This window comes from Cupressus sempervirens, chromosome 6 (assembly GCF_028749045.1).
Source record: "Cupressus sempervirens isolate cs-2001-9-10 chromosome 6, ASM2874904v1, whole genome shotgun sequence".
Classification (NCBI taxonomy): Eukaryota; Viridiplantae; Streptophyta; class Pinopsida; order Cupressales; family Cupressaceae; genus Cupressus; species Cupressus sempervirens.
This window is the reverse complement of record NC_143123.1, coordinates 228,474,374-228,496,208: the sequence shown is the minus strand read 5'-3', so window position 1 is coordinate 228,496,208 and position 21,835 is coordinate 228,474,374. Positions and strand designations below refer to the sequence as shown.

At 36.6% G+C, this 21,835-nt stretch overlaps 1 protein-coding gene across 3 annotated transcripts in view; it reads right to left on the bottom strand.

Moving 5' to 3' along the window:
• LOC149552092 (uncharacterized) overlaps positions 1-20,827 on the bottom strand; it is a 95,104-nt gene extending 74,277 nt beyond the window's left edge. Inside the window, exon 1 of one of the 3 annotated variants that reach the window (XM_089787564.1) lies at positions 19,665-20,827. In XM_089787564.1, coding sequence (XP_089643690.1) covers positions 19,665-20,647 — 983 coding nt within the window. In that variant the 5' untranslated portion in view covers positions 20,648-20,827. The remainder of the gene's footprint in view (positions 1-19,664) is intronic. The other 2 variants (XM_089787563.1, XM_089787561.1) reach the window with 2 other exon arrangements.
• Between the last annotated feature and the right edge of the window lie 1,008 nt (positions 20,828-21,835).

Below are 21,835 nucleotides of genomic sequence, written 5' to 3'. Positions count from 1 at the left end.
CAACCCTTGCAGCATTTTTCTTTGAGATGGAGAAATTTGAGGTGTCAACCCTTGTAATACATTCTTCTCTGTAAGGGAGAAGTTTGAGGTGAAAGCCCTTGTTCCACACTCTAGAACTAGCAATGGTGGTTCCACCATCTGGGAGTAGCCATGATGGAGATCATGTGAGTGACTCCATGACTAAAACACTTATGTTGAGTCACCCTCTAGGAGTAGCTACGATGACTGCCATTGTGAGATGACATCACATGAGTGATTTCATGATGAACACTTGTGCTTGCTTGTTTCATTTCATAGGAGTAACCATGATGGACCAATTGATGTAGAGCTTTGAACTTCCCACCTAACTTGGTTTCAAGACGAGCCTAGGTTTGATCAAGACAAATACTTCTACCCCCTCAATTAGGAGTACTCAACCTCAAAACCATACACCTTCAAGTGTCTCCTCTTGTTTTACCAACTCATCTTTTGGTGTTCCCCATAACCCTTACTGAGTTGTTCTCAAATATCTAAATTTCCTTGTGTTGTTGCACCCTTGTCCTCCTAGCGTTCTTGTCACTCCTCCTTTGGCAAGGTCACTCCAATCTATTCTCAAGCTTTAGGATGTATTCTCAACGATAAAAATATCCACTTGTCATTCCCCAATGCATCCAACCTTTTACTTTGTTTCAATTCCATCCACCACCTAAACTGCTCTGACTAGTGCAGTCTTCCTAGTAGCCTTGTCTAGATACATTTTGTGAATTTGTGTCCAAAACTCCCAAGGGACCTACCAATGTGATTGCATATTCCTTTGTAACAAGGTAGTGCTGAACTTTCCCTAAAAGGACGGTGTTTGAATCTTTGTACAACTCCACAAACTTACAAACCCTCATCTAGGTTTTGGAGGCCTAATTGGAGCCCTCAACAAAGTATCAATTAAACTTGGGTTTAGATCAATCCAATCATTGGAACGTCTAGGGGCATTCAAAATGACACTAAATCTCCAATTTCAGGCTTTGAATCAATGTCCATTGAAAGTTATGGGGGATTGTTGCTTCTTCTCTAATTAATTCTGCCAATCACATTGAGATGCCTAGCTAGGGTTTTACTCATATCTCTCCAAAATTACAACCAATCGATCTAAAACCAAATACAAATTAAAGTACACTCTCTTACCTCTTATTTGAACCTGGTTTGGAATTTTTCCAACGGTTACATTGGAGATAAGGAGATTTTTTCTTCAAAATAACGACCTGTAGGTGACTGTGATATGATTTCTCCCTTGGTACTCCACCTCAAGACCTCTAACTTGTTCAATAGAAAGCTAAGAGATTTCTCCAACTTCCTATTGAGTTAGATTTCATATTTGAATCCATACAAGGGTATAGAGAAGGAAATAATAGTCAATTTCATAGCAAAATGCACTTTTCTTTATTGAAATATGAATCTTCACAATCAATTCTTCTTCCACACTATTTCCATTGATTGTTTACATCAATTTCTTGATTTCCCCCCAGTTACAACCAATTGTGGGAGGTTACGAATGTTGGGTAACCAATATTCAAACAAAAGACAATCAGCAACTTTTTGTAACAACATTGTTAAACAAAATTTGAAAACTACCTTCCTAGACATCCTAGGAATCTACCAAGGGTGCATTAGACCCTACATAAATATGTTAGTGATCAATTCAACCCCTCTTACACAAATCTACCCAACCCTCGTCCATTTGACCATAGTATACCTTAGGATTTATAACCCATCCTAAGTCACTAGGCCTTACAAAATAGGACTTATTACAAAATTTAGGACCTCTTGATCCTCATGGGGGCAACTTGGCCATACAAACACATGTTTTTGCTCCTTGTTGAAGTCTTGTAACCTCATTGCCTTCATCAAGGTCTTCACCAAGGTGTGCCCTTGTGCCAATCCCATTCTAGGACTAGCCATGGTGGAAATCACGTGACTAATTCCATTACTAAACACGTGTTGAATCACTATCTAAGAATAGCTACGATGTTCGTCATCGTGAGATGACGACATTACGTGAACGATTCCATGATGAACAGTTGTGTTTGTTTGCATTGTTCATTCATGGGAGTAGCCATGATGGAGCCACCTTTGCGGGTAGCCATGGTAGACATTATAACTCAGATATTTAAGAAGATCCTCCCTAGCTAAGAGGGTGTGTTGCTGTTAGTGTTGGGTGGATGAACCAGATGTTATTGAGAAAGATTCCTCCCTAGCTTAGAGCGAGTTTTTGATGTTATTGTAGCTATGGTTGGATTCCTTCAGGCCGACATAGATAACATAAAGGCTGTGATAATATAATTATTCTGATATAATGATTATATTGATATTATTATTTTTTTCCTATTAAGAGAGTATTAAACTGAGAGTACAATCAACACAGAAAAATTATGCAAGTTCAATGGCCAAACTGCGCAGAGTCCTGAACCTAGGGGGTACCACCAAAGGTACCACCTCAACAACCCAAAAGAAAGGAGCTTTACATCACTTGTACAACTATAAACATTAAGAGCAAAATCAATAAAACCAGTATCAGCCAGTATGAACTGCTAGATTTATCCCAAGCTCCAATGATGCTATAACTTACATCATCTCTGTCAGTCTCAAAAGTCCCTGAAATAGATTCAACAACAGGACCAACAGGAATAGGGTTTCCCAAGATGGTGCTTTCTTTGCTCTTTCTTCAACAATTCTCTGGTTCTGAGCTTGAATATCAATGCCCTTACTGTTTGTGAACTCCTTGAGCAACTCGAGCTCCTCCTGATTAAGCATATCTTTGTAGACATTAAAGTAACTGACTGACTGGATGTCCTGTTTGTAAATCAGCATCACTCCCTCTCTGACCAGTATCATAAACCTGTCTTTGGGAATGTCCGGCACCAAAGAAACCTGATACATGATATGAAAATGACTGAGTTTAGAGTTAAAACTCAGTAAGGTTTCTCCTATTGTTTTGGAAAATCTCTTCATTTCTCCTCAACCATAAGTACCATAAGATTTCAGAAGAAAAAGCAAACCAGAATTTGTTTAGATGCAAATCAAAGATATCACAGAGACCAGTCAAGGCATCAATCATAGACAAACCTGATTTATCTTTACAATTATTAATGCAAGGAAAAAATAAAGATCAAATTCTCTTAGCATTAATGCAATAAAAAACAGGCGTTGAAAAGATTCAGGGCAATCACAAATAGAGCAGGAAACGGTCTTGATGGCAGCAGGAGACAACACAGACCCAATTGCAAGCTTTTGCAGCAAAAGGAGCCATCTAAAACATAACTTCTTAGACTCCACATGTGAGTGCGAAAAATAATCAAAGTAAAAATCCATCTAGAGCAAGGCCAGTCCATCTTCCACGCACTCTTAATCCTCTTAATAATGTAGTTATCTTTTCTAAGCATGTTATAGATCTTCTTAGTAGTCATAGAATTAAAAATTTCCCCATCATTGCACTTGATCTGGAAAATGAAGTTATCACAGTTGAGGATCTTGCCCGGAAACCAAGGCCCCATAGCTTTGGAGATGATAGAGTAAGTTTTCTTATGAGTAGCAGGAATAGAGAACTTATCCTTGATTTCCTCACAGGAACCCAGTCAGTTGTTGACAAGAATGTCCCTTAAAAGGACAACCCTCAATTCAGCCCATTTCCTGGCTGAGCAAGATTGTGTAAGTGCAAGAGGTTTGGAACTAAGATATGTCCCCCACCATTGAGAACAATCCAGAACAAAATAAGTAGGAGGGCCACCTACAGCATATTTGGAACAAATAAGGTTCCTCACCTAAACCCAAGCTTTCCAAGTGGAACAAAATACTTTGGATCCAAAAATCTTGACTTTGAAGTCTTTCAAAACAATGTTAATGATAATGATGTCCTCCACTTCTTACCTTTGTGAATAGCAGAAAGGTGAATGCTATTCCTTATCGGCACTTTCCACGGCTCATCCCCCACCAAAGCATTAAAAACCCATTTGGAAGCCAAAGTAATGCCCTGTTGCTTAACATCCTAGAGGCCAAATCCTTCATCCTATCTAGGAATGGTGCACTAGTCCCACTTAAGACAATGCCTTTTCTTTTCCCCCAAACCATCAGACCAAAGAAACTCTCTCAACACTTTTTCAAGCAGATTAAACTGATAAGTAGAAAAAAGCCAAGCAGAAGAATAGCACAGAGCACGTGAGGAAAGCACGTTTTGAACAACCTGAAATCTACCCCCAAGAGATAGCAGATGAGTCTGCCATTTCAGATGCTTGCTATTAATCTTGTAAAGGACCCAATTCCACATGTCCTTACTAGAGGGGTCAATGGCAAAGTGAATGCCCAAGTATCTCACAATATGATTCGGACTAACCCAGGGCCAATTCTTTCCCACAAGCCAGTCAGGACTGACATCAAACCAACCAAGAATGATTGACTTTTGAGGTGCAATTTTTGCACCAGATGCAGAACAAAAGAATTGGATCCTATTAATGGTATTTGTCAAAATTGGCCTCAAAAGATCAACAAATAAGTTGGTGTCATCTGCAAACTGCATGTTGAGGAGAGAATCGTTATTGGGAAGAGAGAACCCTCTTGGGGGAGGACAAAGACTAGGAGCCCTCAAAATGTAATGAAGGGCAGCAGCAGCAATGACAAAGAGAGCAGAGGCAATAGGACAGCTCTATCTAATAGACCTCTTAAGCATGATAGGATCAGAAAACCCATTGACTTCAATCACAGTAGAAGAGTCTTCGAACAAAACAGATAACCATTTGCAGAAGTACTGTAGGAATCCAAAGGTTTTCAAGACACCAATGACAAATGGCCATTCAACCCGATCATAAGCTTTTTTCAAAATCAAGCAACATCATTCGAATCTGTTGTCCAGAAAACTTGTCCCAATTCATGCCCTCCCAACTAGCAGTAAGATTCTCAAGAATATATCTGCCTCTAATAAAACCAGTCTGAGTTACAGCCACCACTTTGTTAAGAAAAGAGGAAAGCCTTCTAGCAAGAACTTTGGCAATGATTTTGTTAATGTTAGTGTAGTTTCAATCAGATAAAATACACTGAAGATATTTAATATATATGCAAATATATTAAATATTTTGTATATCTATGAGATATATACTTAATTCATTTCAAATATTTGATACACAAAAGTCAATATCTTATTCTTTATCCTGACAAAAAGAAAATGTTATTGATAACTAATGAGAGTTAAAGAGACCTGTATCTACCGAGACATGCCTCTTAAAACCATAAACATATGTTTTGAGAAGGTAACTTGATATACACATAAAATTCAACATGTGCTATTACAAGTTACAGCATATTTGGAAAACCTGGAAAACATTTCATGGTATCAGAGCTTTAATACGAAACTGATGCATACAGATGATATGATTTCAGAAATTCGAGTTTTGTTCAGACACTCTTCGCAAATCTGTGAACCCATACCAAGAAATACCCGTGCACCCTCGATTCAATCTCATGCTGCAATCTTTACTCAGCAGGAGTCACTGAAGCAGGAGTCAATGAATGATGAAGTGAGCACATCCGTGTGGATATCCAATGTGGCAGAGGAAATTCCAAATTTGATTCTAGTGTAACTAATGAATGCACTCTCTCTCTACATCGTGCATAAAGGAATTCATGGTGACTAGAGCAACTAATGAATGCACTCTCTCTACATCGCGCATAAAGGAATTCATGGTAAGACCACCATGTGTACCTTCTCACCATATTTTGGAAGCCACATCAATTTGAAATCCTTGAATTGTTGCAGCAGAGGTGACAGTGCTAGCAAATATTATAATGTGGAGGTATATATCATAACTAAAGAAAAGGCAAATAGAGAGTGCACATGTCAATAAAGAATCGATTGTTGAATAGGCTTTCTTAATATGTCATTGACCATTTTAAAGACGATAATATGTGAGCAACATGTATGACATGAAGAACATACAATAATCGGAGGAAGTTTATAAACGACAAGTTATTAATAATACAATAGACTTCATAGTATAAAACAATAACACATATAGTGTTACTAAGCATCCATGTTTGGAAAAGCCAAGCTCACAACGTATTGAATGTGTTGGGCGGCTCATCGAAGTGAGCTAATGTTGTTGGATGACCCTTGATTCAACGACTCGCTAATTCTTACCAAGAAATCACTGTGCGGGGAGAATTGTGGTCTCATGCAATGTGGCTCATGTTGTAGCATATTCACAGTATGTAATAAGAATCGTAGTGTCAAAAGAAGTATGATTTACATAGATGATAAGGGCAATGTATTGTGGTATGGATCAAAGGCATAAAATATAAATTGCTTGGATCGTCAATGTTTGCACGGATGAGAAGCTTCGAATAGAGAAGGATAATATCTCCACCGGCTAGAGAGTCAGGCAAAATGACGATGAGCCACACGACTCGTTGAAAAGAATGAAAAAAAGTTTAGTGCAAACATTTAAGTTTGTCAATTTCGAAGTGCAAGCACAAATGCACCCAAATAGGGGCTTTGTAGTTTGCCATTGAATGAAGCTAAGCCCAAATGGAGGCAAAAAGGTTTGCAAGTCGAAGCTGTCTGAAAGTAGGCCTTTGAGTAAATCGTTGATTAGTGTCAAGAGGAAATGGTCCATCAAACAGGAGGTATGCCTGATGAAAGTCAAACTTAACATGAAAAGCCTCATGGGGAGATTAACCTGGCAATATAAAGGATGTTTTCTAAACAATAGATGGTCATAAAGTTGATAATCAGATATTTTTTATAATTTATAAACAAATTCACTCTATGAAAAAACAAAATACGTGGTCTCACCTAACAAGGTCCATTTCAATCCAAGAGACTGGGGATTAATCATTCAATAATCAGAATGAATGCATTTGCTAAGGATTGTGTCATAGGCACCAATGCTTTTAACATTTCTGAGTCGACGCCTTCTTTTGGTATTGCATGTGTGGGACCTTCAGTCTACAAAAGAAAATTATACCAATGATATTTTATTATTATGTTTTATGCTTGACACTATGATGGGATGTGCATGAGACATTTTTTGTGCGGGTTTTTTACCATTTCTTATGTATTTGAGATAACTATAAAAGGTCATCGAAGCAGATCCATAGTATATATACAGATTGGGCTTTACCAAATGGAGATCAATTATGTACATATCCATAAATCACATACATTGGAAACCGCAAACCGAGTTATAGAGACATCTATACAATTCTTAGTACATGTGAATCTTCATCATGTGATTTACTGGCAAATTCATCTCCAAGGAGGGAAAAGCCATGGAGAGCTTGTGTTGGGTTTATTCTTCCAGTTATATGTTAAAATGAAAAGTTAGAATAAAAATATAAAAATATAAGTGAATCAAAAGGAAGTGAAAAATATAAAAGTATGTGAAGTAGAGTTTTGATGAGGAGGAACTCTCTTACACTAAAATCAGTCCCAAATCCTAAGGAATTTCACCATTATGGCATCATTCTTTGACTGCATGAGATAAGTATTCTTTTGAGTATAATTTTAAGTATCATATTTTAATAAAGTAAATATCTCTCATTTTTATTTTTATTTATACTATTAGAGCTATTTGCCTTGATCTTTTTCCCAAAATGTTCTTGCAAGAAAAGAAGATTGGTACTTTACACATGCTACTAAATATTGAGCAGAACTCAACCTTATGCCAATAACTCCAAAGACATTTTGATCTCGAATTCATTAGTCATCTGATGATCATGTTGGATAATGTGAGGCTCTTGAAGCAGATATCTTTGATGATTAAGATTATGAAGTATCCTTCTATATTAAGAGGGAGCCTGACACTTCAATGGAGGCAACCTTGGACAAAGAGAGGGAGCAGATAGAAGATATGCCTCAGTCAAAATTTTGATGATCTTGGTTGTATTGATTCAGAGGGAGTAGACCATGTCGAGACGGATTCTCCAATGATCAGAAACTATAGCAATTAAAGGACAATGATTCATGGGATAAAGTTTCATGCATGCAGGTTGGAAGGCCTTATGCTATCAGGATACCTATTTACTAGGGAAGCATGACACGACTTTCTGCCAAGAGGTTAGAGGGATGATAATAGATTCAGAGGGAGTCTGTCACTTCATCGGAGAAGTGCTAAGAGGTTAGAAAAGTTGATATCAAACTCAGAGGGAGTTTTGACTCTTTATTAGTAACCTTGACAAGGAGGTCAAAAGGTTTGTGTTTCTTTATAAGAAGAATTTCCAAGTGCAATCCCTTGTAATACATGCTTGTCTATGAAAGATAAGCTTGAGGTGAAAACCTTATTCTTTGATATGTTTCATTTTGGATGTCATGACAACACCACATGATAGTATTCATGGTGACTTCATGCGAACTTTTGATGCCATGCGTGTATAAGCCTGCCCCTGTGTACATCATGAGGAAGTGATGACTTCCAAATGATTATCAATTGTATTTGTAGAAGTTATTGGAAGGTGACAATCTTACAATAACTTAAATCATGATATGCATTTTATGTAAATGTTGAAATAGACTATGAAACGCTTTATCTTGTCAATCAACAACTAAGTGTAAGATGTCATTAAATTGATGCTCTATAAGTTGTTTGTATAGATATATGATAGCTATTTGGTGAATATCTTGCCTTGATATTCTGATAGGCCATTACTGTATTGAGTACTTGGTGCATATTAATTATTGATGTTTTGATAGGCCATTACTCTTAGTCATTGGTGAATATCATGTGTTGATATTGTGATGGGCCAGTAATCGTGTTACCTAATATGATGTCAAAATAGTATTTGGTGAATATCATGTGTTGATATTCTAATAGGCCAATACTAATATGATGTCATATAATGGAAGTCTTCTGATCAAAGATTTCCCCGATGTGTCATTCCTAAACATTACCAATGGTGTAATATTTGCCTATATGTTTGTTCGCCCTAACTAAGAGGGAGTGTTAATGTTAACGTAGTTTCAGTCGGATAAAATACACTAAAGATATTTAATATATATTAAAAATATATTAGGTACTTTGTGTGTGTGTGTGTGTGTGTGTGTGTGTGTGTGTGTGTGTGTGTGTGTCGGATAAATACTTAATTCATTTAATATATACATATACTAGACATCTGATATTATATATATAATTCAATAGCTTACTCTTTATCATGACAATAAGAAAATGTTATTGATAATTAAAGAGAGTTAAAGAGACATGTCTCTATTGAGACATGCCTCTTAAAACCATATGCATATGCTTTGAGAAGGTAACTTGATATACACATAAAATTCTACAAGTGCTATAACAAGTTACAGCATATTTGGAAAACTTGGGAAAATTAACAAATTTTTTAAGATAGGTTTAACAAGGTGATGGGTCTCCAATTTTTCTCTAGTGTATTATCACCAAGTTTAGGCAGCAGTGTCACCACACCTCTATTAATGTCCTCTCCTAGAATGCCTTTCTAATATGCATCATCATAGAGATCTAATAAATGATACACAATACTGTCAATATTCTTCTTGTAAAATTAGGGATACCATCAAGGCCTAAGGACTTACCATTACTCATATCTCTGATAGCATCTTTCAATTTCATTAATAGAAATATTCTTGTTCAGAATTTTAGCATCTTTCTTATCAATTTTCCTAGGGATCAACTGCAAGCACTTATTGAGGACATCTTCATTATGAGAGTGCACAATAGGGGAGAACAGACCCATATATAACTTGAAGAATGCATTAGCATTATCATCTTGGGAGGAACACATCCCATTATCATCATGAATCCCATCAATCCTCTCTCTAGTCTATTTGACCTTGATAAAGTTGAAGAAGTATCTGGATCTTTTATCACCTTCATTCAGCCAGTTCATACTAGCACTTATTTTGTGCCCTTGAATCTTATAAATTTGGATCTTCCTGAGCTCATTCTTGGTTCTAATTAGCATGCTTTGTAACTTACTATCAACACCCTTCTCCTACAAATGCCATTCAATATCTTTCAACTCTGACTGTAATGAATATTCATTCATGGCCCTATCCAAAGCATATCTCTTACCCGCAAATTGAAAAACTTTAATCGAAGCCTGAATCAAAGCACTTTCTCCTGAAGAGTACAATACTTAACTGCAAAACTTGGATAAAGAGGTGGCAGATCTAATGGCTTCTAAAGTATCCTCATCTTCAAGGAGAGAGACATTATGCTTAAAAGAATTTTTAGGCCAAGCCAAACTCTTGGTGGAATGATCTAAAGATAAGGCAAAAGAAATAGAGATGGGAGAATGAACGAAAATAGAGGTCGAGGGAACCACTATAGGGGAAGCATCATTAGCAGAGAAATAGGAGGAATTGAAATGGACCCTATCAAGTCTACAATACACCCTTTTCTTCCCTAGTTGGTTGTTACACCAAGTGAACCAGATATTCTGAGGATCCTTTCTTCTACCTTCAAGGGGGTCAATAAGATTAAGCTTCCTTTTACATCTGGCCCAAAAAAAGAACTCATTACTTTCCGACTGTGGGTGCTCCACCATGTTGAAGTCTCCAGCGAAAATCCAATGTGCCTTCGGAAGATGGGCATAGAGCCATTCCCACAGTCCATCCCTCTCCCTGTAATCATTTGAAGCATAAACATTACAAATCCCCATTATATCATCATGAATTTTGACAAGAACCCATAGAGCTCTGTGACAAGAGGGGCAACCATCATCAATAATACTTTGACTGAATTTAGGCCCAACAATAGTGGCAATACCCCCTTTACCCTTATCATGGTTTGACTAGAAGGCTCTAGCCTTGTCCCAGACAAGATAAAGGTTAGAAGTAGCCTACTTGCCAACCACTTCAATCTCTTCCAGACAAATAAAATCCTTGTTCTTAAGAGAGTTACACCATTTTCTCACCAAGAATTTCTTGTCAGCCATTTCCATACCTCTAACATTCCAGTTGTGAATATTAAGTAGTTCATCATTACAAGGTAGGTTTATTATTCTTATACAGCCTGTTAAAACATTCAAGCACTTGTGGGGTCTTGAGTTTAACTGCATTTGTTTCTCCTTCGGAAATAGAAGGCCAATCAGACATTATTTTCCTCTTAACCACATCTTGGAACTGTCCGCCATCCAAACCTCCTCACTAGGTTGGATGGTGCCTTCAATAGGAACGGCAACAAGGGGTGATTCGAGTGGGGATTCAATCTGCACCAAACATGTTGCATTAGAATTCCTAATATTTTCAGCCCTAGCAGCAATAGTTTCAAGGGCAATTTGTTGAGCGTTCTTCCTAGGTGGAGGAGCTATCAGACCAAGGGAGATCTTAGGGGAGCAACCGATGGATGTCTAGGGAATACATACAGGGGAGGATCTTGCTTGAATAACTGTTATCACCAGAATTTGCACCCTAAAATTAAGTACTTAAATACTTAGAAATTTTGGTGAACATGGGAACAATCACGAGTTTGTGGGTAAACTATGTAAGTGACTGAACCTCCGGATTCTAGGCCGGTTCCTGTTGAATGCTATATGATATTCCACCTATACTATGAACTTATGAGGAAAAAGGGTAGGAAGTACGAAAAGAGGATTATTTAAACCAGAAAGGTGATACACCAAAACAATAATGAAGGATTTGACGTTTAACAACACAATGATGTGACATACAATCAATTATGAGATACAACTTTGATGAAAATCTCTGCATAAAAGTGTTTCAAAAGAGGGCTTTAATGAATAATATCGAAAGATATAAACCATAATCAATATGATTTCATCAAACTACACAACTTATGACCTATGAATAACGATTTTACTAGCACATATAGGTACAAAAATGAGACATAAACTTAAAGGTTCTTGATAGAACACAGAAAATAAACATCAAATCACCAGCCTTGCACACAAAAATGAGTCCCAAAGTAGATCCAGCTAACTGTATTATGCCTTCAAAGGTCAACGAACATCAACTTCAAAGATACAACTCAAAAAAATGAGCATACAAAGGACGATCAAATGTCACAATAGTCTATTATCTTCTCAGAACTGCATCCATCCATCCTTGGTATCACAGTTTCAGAATACTAAATACAAAACTCTTGGTCGAAATTAGGAAACCAAGCTACAAAAAGGGAGTCAAAACTTATCAAAAAGATGACTCACTTCCTAACAACTGCACTAAGTCATAATGAGACCCATGACTCATGTCAAAATCCCCCAACAATGCTCTAACTGGCCATAAAGACCTCCAAAATGCTTGGTCAAAGTTTAAATTCGACCCAAATTGAAATCCCTATAATCCCTCCTCATGATTCAAAAGATTTGAAGTACTAAGTCTTCAGCTAATCTTTCTCCTCTTTCTCCTCCTTTACACACAGGTCACACTTATCCACTTATCCTCAATGTTAAAGATAGTAAATATAGGGAACATGTTTATAAAGGTTTGCAATTTAAATAAAAATATAAAATAGTTTATAAAGTCACTATTATATATTTTTATTTTCATATGATTTGCAAAAAAAAATAAGTGTTTAAAAACACTTATAACCCGTGGCATATACAAACATTGTGAAAAAATGAAAATGGGAAATAAACCCACTTAAGTCCCCACGGACTTCAAATTTTATGAAATGGAGAAAGGGAAATATATTAGTTTGAATACCCTAAAACAGATTTCACTTGCATTTTCACATTGCATGGAGAAATGTAAGAGGGAATCGGCTAGGGTTTTTGAGCTTGCTTGAAGTCTGCATTTTTCTTTCCTGCTCGACACGTTTTGCTGTGTGAAGCCGCCATTTTTGAAGTTATTTTAAGTGATATCTTGCTGCTGTTCGATCATTTCAAGCCGCCATGGAAGGTAACATTTTGCTCTCATTTGAAAGGCACGTTTTTCATGGATGAAAGACATATTTGCTTTGCTTTGAGTTGCCATCTTAGTTACCGATTCGGGATACGAATCCGATTCGGGCACGTGAATCGGATCCGTGGATTCGTGATTTTTATTTTTTTTCCCGATTAGGATTCGTGGAGGATTCGTGAATATATATATATATATATATATATATATATATATATATATATATATATATATATATATATATATATATTACTGATCTTGCCCAAGCCCCAACTAGCACGTGAATCGGATCCGTGGATTCGTGATTTTTATTTTTTTTCCCGATTAGGATTCGTGGAGGATTCGTGAATATATATATATATATATATATATATATATATATATATATATATATATATATATATATATATATATATATATATATATATTTATTTATTTATTTATTTATTTATTTATTTATTTATTTGTTTCTCTCATTTATTAGTATATATAATGCATAAAAAGGTCATTTTAGCACTAGAAAGCAAAATAATATATTTTAAAAAGTCATATTAAATAACTTAGACTCACTTAAACCTGTCGATCCTTGAGGATTCGTGCCTGGATTCATGCAGATCCCGGCAGGATCCTTGTTTTACACAGTGGATTCGTCAGGATTCGTGGGCCATGAATCCGGACGAATCCACTATGTAAAACAAGGATCCTACCCGGATCTGCACGAATCCAAGCACGAATTTGGATCCGGATCGGACCCGAATCTAGATCCGGCCTCTAGGGCATGAATCCAATAACTAAGGTTGCCATTCTGTGCTAAACTGGAAGCACAATTTGTTGATATATTTGTGAGCATTGAAAAAAAATGTGTTGATCATTTCCTGGGTTTCCAGTTGGCAAATGCATATTTCTGTTTTCTCTTTGGCCGCCATGAAAGATACTTGAAAAGATTCATTGTGGGTTTTTGAGATTGAGATTATTTGCTCATTTTTACAAAAACTGGGGTTATTGTATCCCTTACAGCCGCCATGAATAATTTGTATTTCTATTGTCAAATAGACAACATTGAAGCCATCTGCAGGGTATTAAGTTTGAATATACTGTTATATTATGCAATGCTGATGGTTTGTTATTTTTTCCTTTGGAACTCTGAAAATCGTATTTCATAAAACCCAAATGGGGTTTTTCTTTTAAAACTCCATGAAGTTTCAATATGGATCTTCCATGCTATTGAAACTTTTCTCTGCACTTGCATATAAACTTGAGGGTTTTCGTATGCATATTATTTGCCGTAACCCTTCTATACTTGATGCCGACATTGATTTCCTTATGCTGGAATTTCCATACTGTCACTGTGATTTTGTTGTGGGTTTCTGAGTCGGATGACGACAAAAGCAAACATAATATCTCCCATATTTGGCCGTAGATCTAGATTTTCCTCCACGTCTTCATTTGAATTTATCAATGGCTGCTTATTCAGGTATGTGGGGTCAAGTCTTCTTTGAGTCCAGTCATACCCAAACATTTTTTTAAAAGAGAACCATTTGTAAGTGCTGATGCAGGCTTGTACAACAATTTAACATTGCCATTCTCTGGATCTGTTATTTCTTCATATGCATTTGCTGTGTGCATTAACCAGAACTGTTTTGGTATTTGAATAGGGACTCTCCAGTCCCTTTCTACTGTGGCTTTGTTTGTAAATCTAGGCAATAAGTAAACAGGAGTATTTGGGTTGCTTGGATTGAGAGTTAGAGCTGAGATCATGGCCTTAATCCAGCTACTGCTGCTGCTGATCCACCTTTTAAAATACATCTGCATCTGCATCTTGAGGTTTTTCGAAGACATTCTCCTGTAGCATGCTCTACATTTGCAATGAAAACTCCTTAACTTTCAGCATTGCTTGAAGTATTTCTTGTTGGTTATCTTCTGAAATATTTGTTGTTTATTGTTACTGCTGACACCAATGAGTAAAATGATCTTTTCATTCGCAATTTTGATAGTTCCACTTTCTTGTTAAAGCTGTATGGAGCAAAGAATTTCACACTCATTGGTTCAATATGTTCCCTGTTCTTGGATGGCCTTTTCATTTGGATGTTCACCTGTAACAGTATAGTATCTTCTTTAATATAATGCCTGCTTGCTTTCTTTTACAAAATTGACTTGCACATGACTTTTCAGTTTGTATCTCCTTCATATTTCTTATTGCTTCATACAGTACAGCATTCTTTTTCATTTCAACAGAATATTGGAAATAGTTTTATGAAGTTCGAGCATGGGCTCGTGACACTCACAAACTACCTTTCTGTGATTTGCATTTGAGCACTTAGAATACACTTGCTATTTTTGTATGTATTCAAAATAAGAGAAATATGACATGTGTGAGTATGTAGCTGTAGATAACTAGTCATTGCTTAGATCGTAAAGATCTAACCCCACCTCTTTCTCTTGCAAGGGAACGAAGAACCAGGAGCTTACCGGATTGAGAGCTGGACCAGGGGCGACAATGCGACAACAAAGAACACCTAAGCAGTCAAAGTCTTAAAGGCAATGACTGGTTATCTCTGACTTTCTCCCATATGTTTTATTTTTCTTATTCTTAGTACGTATGAAAGACAGCAATTGTATTCACGATTTGTGTGAGATACTTTGCTTTCAGCATTTCATTCTTTTTGTAAAATATCAGTTGTATATTCAAGAACTGAATAATACAAGGACATTTATATTCTTTCAAATATAAAATGAAAAGTGCTTTTAGCAAATACAATTTTCATGACTGAATTTTAACATGTGTTAAAATTAAGTAACAATAACATCATACTCCTCTTCATTAAGGGGGTTAGCAAGAGAGATAAACCCAGAAACTTCTGGTGCATTCTTCGGAGGAGACTCCTTAGGGATATTTTGAATATCAGGGCTAGCATTAGCCTTAGGAGGGTGTACGGCCAACTCCTGAGAATATTTTGTCTTGTGATTAATTGAAAAATCTTTCTGAATGTTCTTTAAGGTCGGGCAATCCTTCTTATTGTATCCATTAAGTTTACAATGAAAACAGGCTGCAAGATTTCCAAGAAGGGAGATTTCCCAAGTAAAAAACTCATTTTTCAATTCTACTTGAATTTGGTTTGGTATATCAACTTCTGCTTAGAGAGCAATCAAAACTCTCGCATTGAGGTGAGGAAGAGTCACTCTGGATTCTTCAACTTGCAAAACCAAACCAATAGGCTTAAGAATTTGGGGAAGAAAGGGCGAGAATTCCGGTTGGGAGTTCTTAACCTCCAACCAATTAGAAGAAGACCTAGCCAGAACTTGTTCAAAGTCTCCTTTTGGGTTCCACGGGAAGGCCCTAAATAGTGTCTAACCAACATTCCAAATCCCTTCTTGAGGGTCTTTTCTTGCATGGCATGGTTCTTAAGAAAGACAACAAACATTCCCCTTTGAATCATTCCGCTAAAACTCGCATGAATTCCCAGCTTGCGCCCCCACACATTATTCATCGGATCATCCAGAAATTTACATACAGGCAGAAATTTATTATCCATACAAACAAACAAAAAAGCAAAACTTTTCAATCTAGATTGCTCATTCTTAATAGCTCTTACCATATCACCGTTGGGAGAGAGTTTTCAAGAGCCTTACCTTCTTCTCCTCCTCCGGAACCTGCATCTTCAACGTTGCACTCGACTCCCATTCCACGTCCATTGGTTCTAGCACCGTCTGCTTGGTTCCAAATTTGTATCTCTGGAGATTCTGCCATCAAACGAAGTCGTAGGTGGGCACACTGGGATGGAAATACCAACAACAACTGCCTTATAGGAAAATTTCTCTGCCACAAGAATGTTTGAAGAATTATGTGCAGTCGAGTTGGCAATAGTACCTTTATTTTCCCCATTCTCTGATGGCAGAGTACCCTCATTAACTGCCATAAAAGATCAAACGTGTGGGAGAACCAAAAAGGTCAGACTCCAAACAACATTCACAAAAGAAAATAAATGTCACTCACACACGAAGCAAACAGCAATGGTATACAAAAAACTACAGACTTAACCAAGAACGCAAAAAGAAACCCAAGACAACGAAATAAATACAAAGGCCACTAAGAAAAAACAAAGCCACAAAGATTGCCCTGAAGACACCAGCAAGGTAGTTTTTAGAGTTTCAAGGATGCAGAAAAGCGTCCTCAAAACAACCACTTACAGACTACTCTCTCTTTTTTGTTCCTGTCTAGATTTTATCATTATATCAATATGTTGATAATATAATTATTATATCATTATTGAGATAATATAATTATATTATGATATAAATATTATAATATACTTATATTTTATATTATATAATTATATAATTATATTTTATATCATTCAATAATATAATATAATTATTTGAATTAATTATTTGGGCCAAGTATGCTGATCCTTGGTAAAGGGGTGCCACCAATATATATATATATATATATATAAAGAACAATCAGATCTTCCTCTGGGCAATAAATAATGTATATCACACGTTATCTGCTTTATAGAAAAAAAAGTAGTGCTCGAGGGAGACAATCAGATATTGTCTATGAATTGGACTTGGGAGGGTAAATCAGTGCTTGCGATCAAACAAGCACCATGAAAAACAACACATTATTTCAAAGTAAATTTCCATTTCAATTATCCAAGAATTGGCAATGTCTCTTGAAAGTTGATGCAAAGCCTTCAAACTTTGGGGGTTTAAGCTTTCTCATATCTTGGGATAATTCTTGCACTACCTAATCTCTCATTCCTAAATGACGTCGAGCTTCTAAGGTAACTCTATGTTCACTCTTTATGCTAAACTCGGGTCTATATGAAACTTCTCTATGATTGGTTCCTTAGTCCTCCCTCCTCATCTCATTTCGACTCTTGACCTGATGTTCAAGGTTTCTAAGTCAGACCTAGGTGTCATTCATCATAGTCAATATTAGATCTGGTGCCTCTAGGTTCAAACCCTTTAAAATTACCCCTTGTGTTTTCCATACTTGATGCTGTTTTGGTTTTAGTTTTCTAACTCATGTGAATACATTATGAGATCTAATTAAGATCCATTTTACATCACATTTCCAATTAGAATTAAAAATAAATAATGATTACTCAAACAACAAAATTGTACTTCTTTATTGATCACTGCCCAAAAGGGTATGCACAACCTGTTTAAATATTTACAATTTCATAAGCTCTATTTAAAACTTAAAGCTATTGTCCATGGCACTAGACCAAAACAACAAACCCTATCTAGGTCAACTTATCTCAAAAGGCATGAACTTTGGCGTCAATGACAATTTTGACCTCATCTTATGTCTGCATCCCTCTCCCTATCCTTCTGGAGGGTAATGAAGTCTCGTGCATGCACTTGGAGTCACACATAGTTAAACTAATCATTAACCATTTCATTCATTTACATATATCAAGATATCAGTTGCATGGCAGCCTGAAGTACAAGGCAAACAAAAAACTTATATCAGCAATGCCTAAGGTGTGCCTTAATTCCTTCATGATCTTGATCACCTGTTGACCTGTGCTCTAAGACAGTTTGATTCTGGAGTGAAAAGTCAACATAATGAGATGTAAATGAAAAATGGAGAACTTATGGTTGTTCCATAAAAAAGGAAGAAAAACCAACATGTTGAAAATACCATCTGGTCAGTTTGATCCCCTGGGCCATAGGTAATCACGATGCATCCCAAGGCAATGCTACTGTGATAGTAACTCTATGCGGTATGTATTCCCATAGCACCCCAACTCATCCTTGGCAAAACTAATGCGACAATTTGACAATTTGACTTCAAGTCGGCAAATAAAATTTGGCCAAACTCAGTAAATGATGAGGCTACCCTAGATGAGATCTTTGACCAGTAAAAGACGTGTTTTTTCTCCATGTATTCTGAAGCTCATGCTTCGAAACAGAGAGTTTTAACAAGTTAATCTATTTTAGTTCATTTTGGGTCACACTTTAGTGCATATGCCATCATCTATATCATTTTCTCATCATCGAAAAGAAGTCTATATCCCATCAACTATACAAAAAACCTTGTTCAGTGACATGTCTCTTTATCCAAAAAGCAAATGTCAAAGCAATCCACTGGTTCAGTGAAAAATTCAAATGAGTGCAAATATATTGTAAAATTCACAAATTTCAAAAACCATAAGCGGGAAAGCAAGATAATATTCACAGCAAAACGAATCAAGGCCAAACAATGATCGTTAACAAAAATCTAAGCTCAGGTGTATACGATATTGCAAACTGGAAATTAAGCTTTATCAGCGGCAAAAAAATGAACCTAAACAGTCCAGGGGATGATTTCGAAACGCTGGAATGAATTATGACAATGAGAGATAATTCAAGAGCATAACCTAGTTTCAAATCCCCGTACTACAGTAAGTAGGCCTACAAACTCGGCAACTAACGATATAGATACATTTTAGCACGCCCAAGTCTAATGGGTTGTATTTATGAGTCTGCAACTTGTCAAGGTAACCTCTTTTAAAGCTTTATAATACGGCCCAAGTTTTCTCCACATGAGAATGCATATCATACCTAAACCCTAAACGGCATCCTCTTTTAAAGCTTTATAATACGGCCCAAGTTTCCTCCACATGAGAATGTATATCATACCTAAACCCCAAACGACATCGACGGTGCAGGAATATGGCGCCGTCTCGCCTATTTTAAATAAGGAAAAACCCTTAAATTACTCGTCAACTATATCAGCAGACCTTTTTAATAAAAATAAAATAAAAGAGATATAGTGAAGCTTGAATGTGCCAAAGCAAAGACCAAATTTAAAGAATTCATCTCGGACCTGCCAGAAATGCGAAAGTTTTCATCCCGCATGTCAATTGAAGTCCAGAGAAGACTTTGGCCTGAATCCGTTTTTTTAAACCTAAGGGGCATGCATATGCTTCCAATTAAACTCACTCTGTTATTCTCAACCTCCGTCGAATGCACTGATGATGGCCGTTTAAACTTTGAGTAATTTTCAGGAACAGATGAACAAGAAGAAGAAAAGCGGGTTTCATCCACTGCAATAGAACTTTTCTCCATGCTCTCAATATTGTTTTCGTCTTCATCATCATTGGGAAATATTATTTGTTGGTGATTAATCTTCTCCGTCCTCAGTTTTGCAATTTCATCGCTCCAAGAAGAAATGTAGGTTTCGTCCACAACCATAGAGCTTTCATCCATGCTCACAAAACTATCATCATCTTCATCCTCATTGGATAATGCTATTGGTGGACGATTGATCCTCTCGGCTCTTAGTTTTGCAGCCAGCTCACTCCAAGAAGTATTGCAGGTTTCATCCACAACCATAGAGCTTTCATCCATACCCACCAAACTATCATCGTCTTCATTCTCGTTGGGCAATGCTATTTGCGGACGACTGATCCTCTCGGCTCTTAGTTTTGCACCCAGCTCACTCCAGGAAGTATTGCAGGTTTCGTCAACAACCATAGAGCTTTCAATTATGCCCACGGGACTATCATCGTCTTCATCCTCATTGGGTAATGCTATTTGTGGACGACTGATCCTCTCAGCTCTCAGTTTTGAACCCAGCTCACTCCAAGAAGTACTGCAGGTTTCGTCCGCAACCATAGAGCTTTCGTTTATGCCCACAAGACTATCTTTGCCTTCATCCTCATTGTCTAATATCACTGGAGAATTAGTACTCTCACTTCTCAGTCCTGCATTTAACTTGCTCAATGTTTTATTTGAGCTCCATGCTGAGCATCTATATTTCGCAGACAGCTTGACGACTGCTGCCACCTGCTTCAGTCTTGAATTCATGGCATCAAAAAGCTGGAAACTTTAATGACTCACTATTTCTGCAGCTGCTTCCTCCTGTAAACAAGGGCTGCAGGGTAGCTTGGCTCCAAGCACGGTTGAGAAGTGGTTGTTTACTGGAGTGGAAGGAGTGAGTGAGTGGGTTTCTTAAACACTGGAATCATTCAATTCAAATTTTCAATTCAATTAATCAATCAATCAAAAAGATTAGAAGAAACTCAAATGTTTATATCATTTTTTAATTTTTCATTATTTTATAAATCGTATTTTTATTGGACTACTATTTTTTCTAACAAAAATACAAATATCTAACATGCATTAATTACAACTTTATCTTTTAAGTTTTCAAGTTTTACATTGATGTTTATTTTTGTCATTTCTAAGCAAATATTTTCATACATGTCTACCATGCATTAATTACAATTTTACCTTTTCCAAATTTGTAACAAATCGATTAACTTTTCAAAAAAAATTATTTTAATCTTCAAAATGTCTAATCAATATTAATTATCACTATCTATTTTTCTAAGTGGGGTTATCGAATTAAGTGTTATGGTATTTCTCCCTACAATAGAGCTATTTGGTTGATTGTGAATTATAATAATCTTGAATTTGGTATATGTGTCATTTATGCTGCCAACAACTATATTGAAAGGACTATGTTTTGGTCTTGGCTCAGCTCGCTCCCAGATGTCCCATGGTTATTTGGAGGTGACTTTAACATGATCGAAAACTAGGAAGATAAAATGGGAGGTCTTCCCTTTTCTTCGAAAGATCAAGAAAGAACTACTTGGAATAATTTTTAAAATGTTAAATCTTTACTTGATCCCTTGAGTGGGAATAAGAACGCTAACCCTGGGCTCTGGTTTACTTGGTGTAACTTTCAGAAAGGTCAGGCTAGAATCTATTCTAGGCTGGATCGATTCTATCTCAATAGCAACTTCTTTTCTGTGCTTTCGGATAAGCATAACAATTTGGTGAGTGTCTCCCCTACCACTCTTTCAAATCATCATCCTATCTCTATTTCTATCAACTTCAGACCTTCCTTGATCCGCAACAATCAAGGTAATCGTAAGTTCATCCTCAATACTAGTCTTCTGGAAGATGAAGACATCCTTTCTGCTATTTCCATAATAAGTCTTATCAATGAGTCTCATTATCCCTCCTTATCTCACATTGGTAGATGGAATT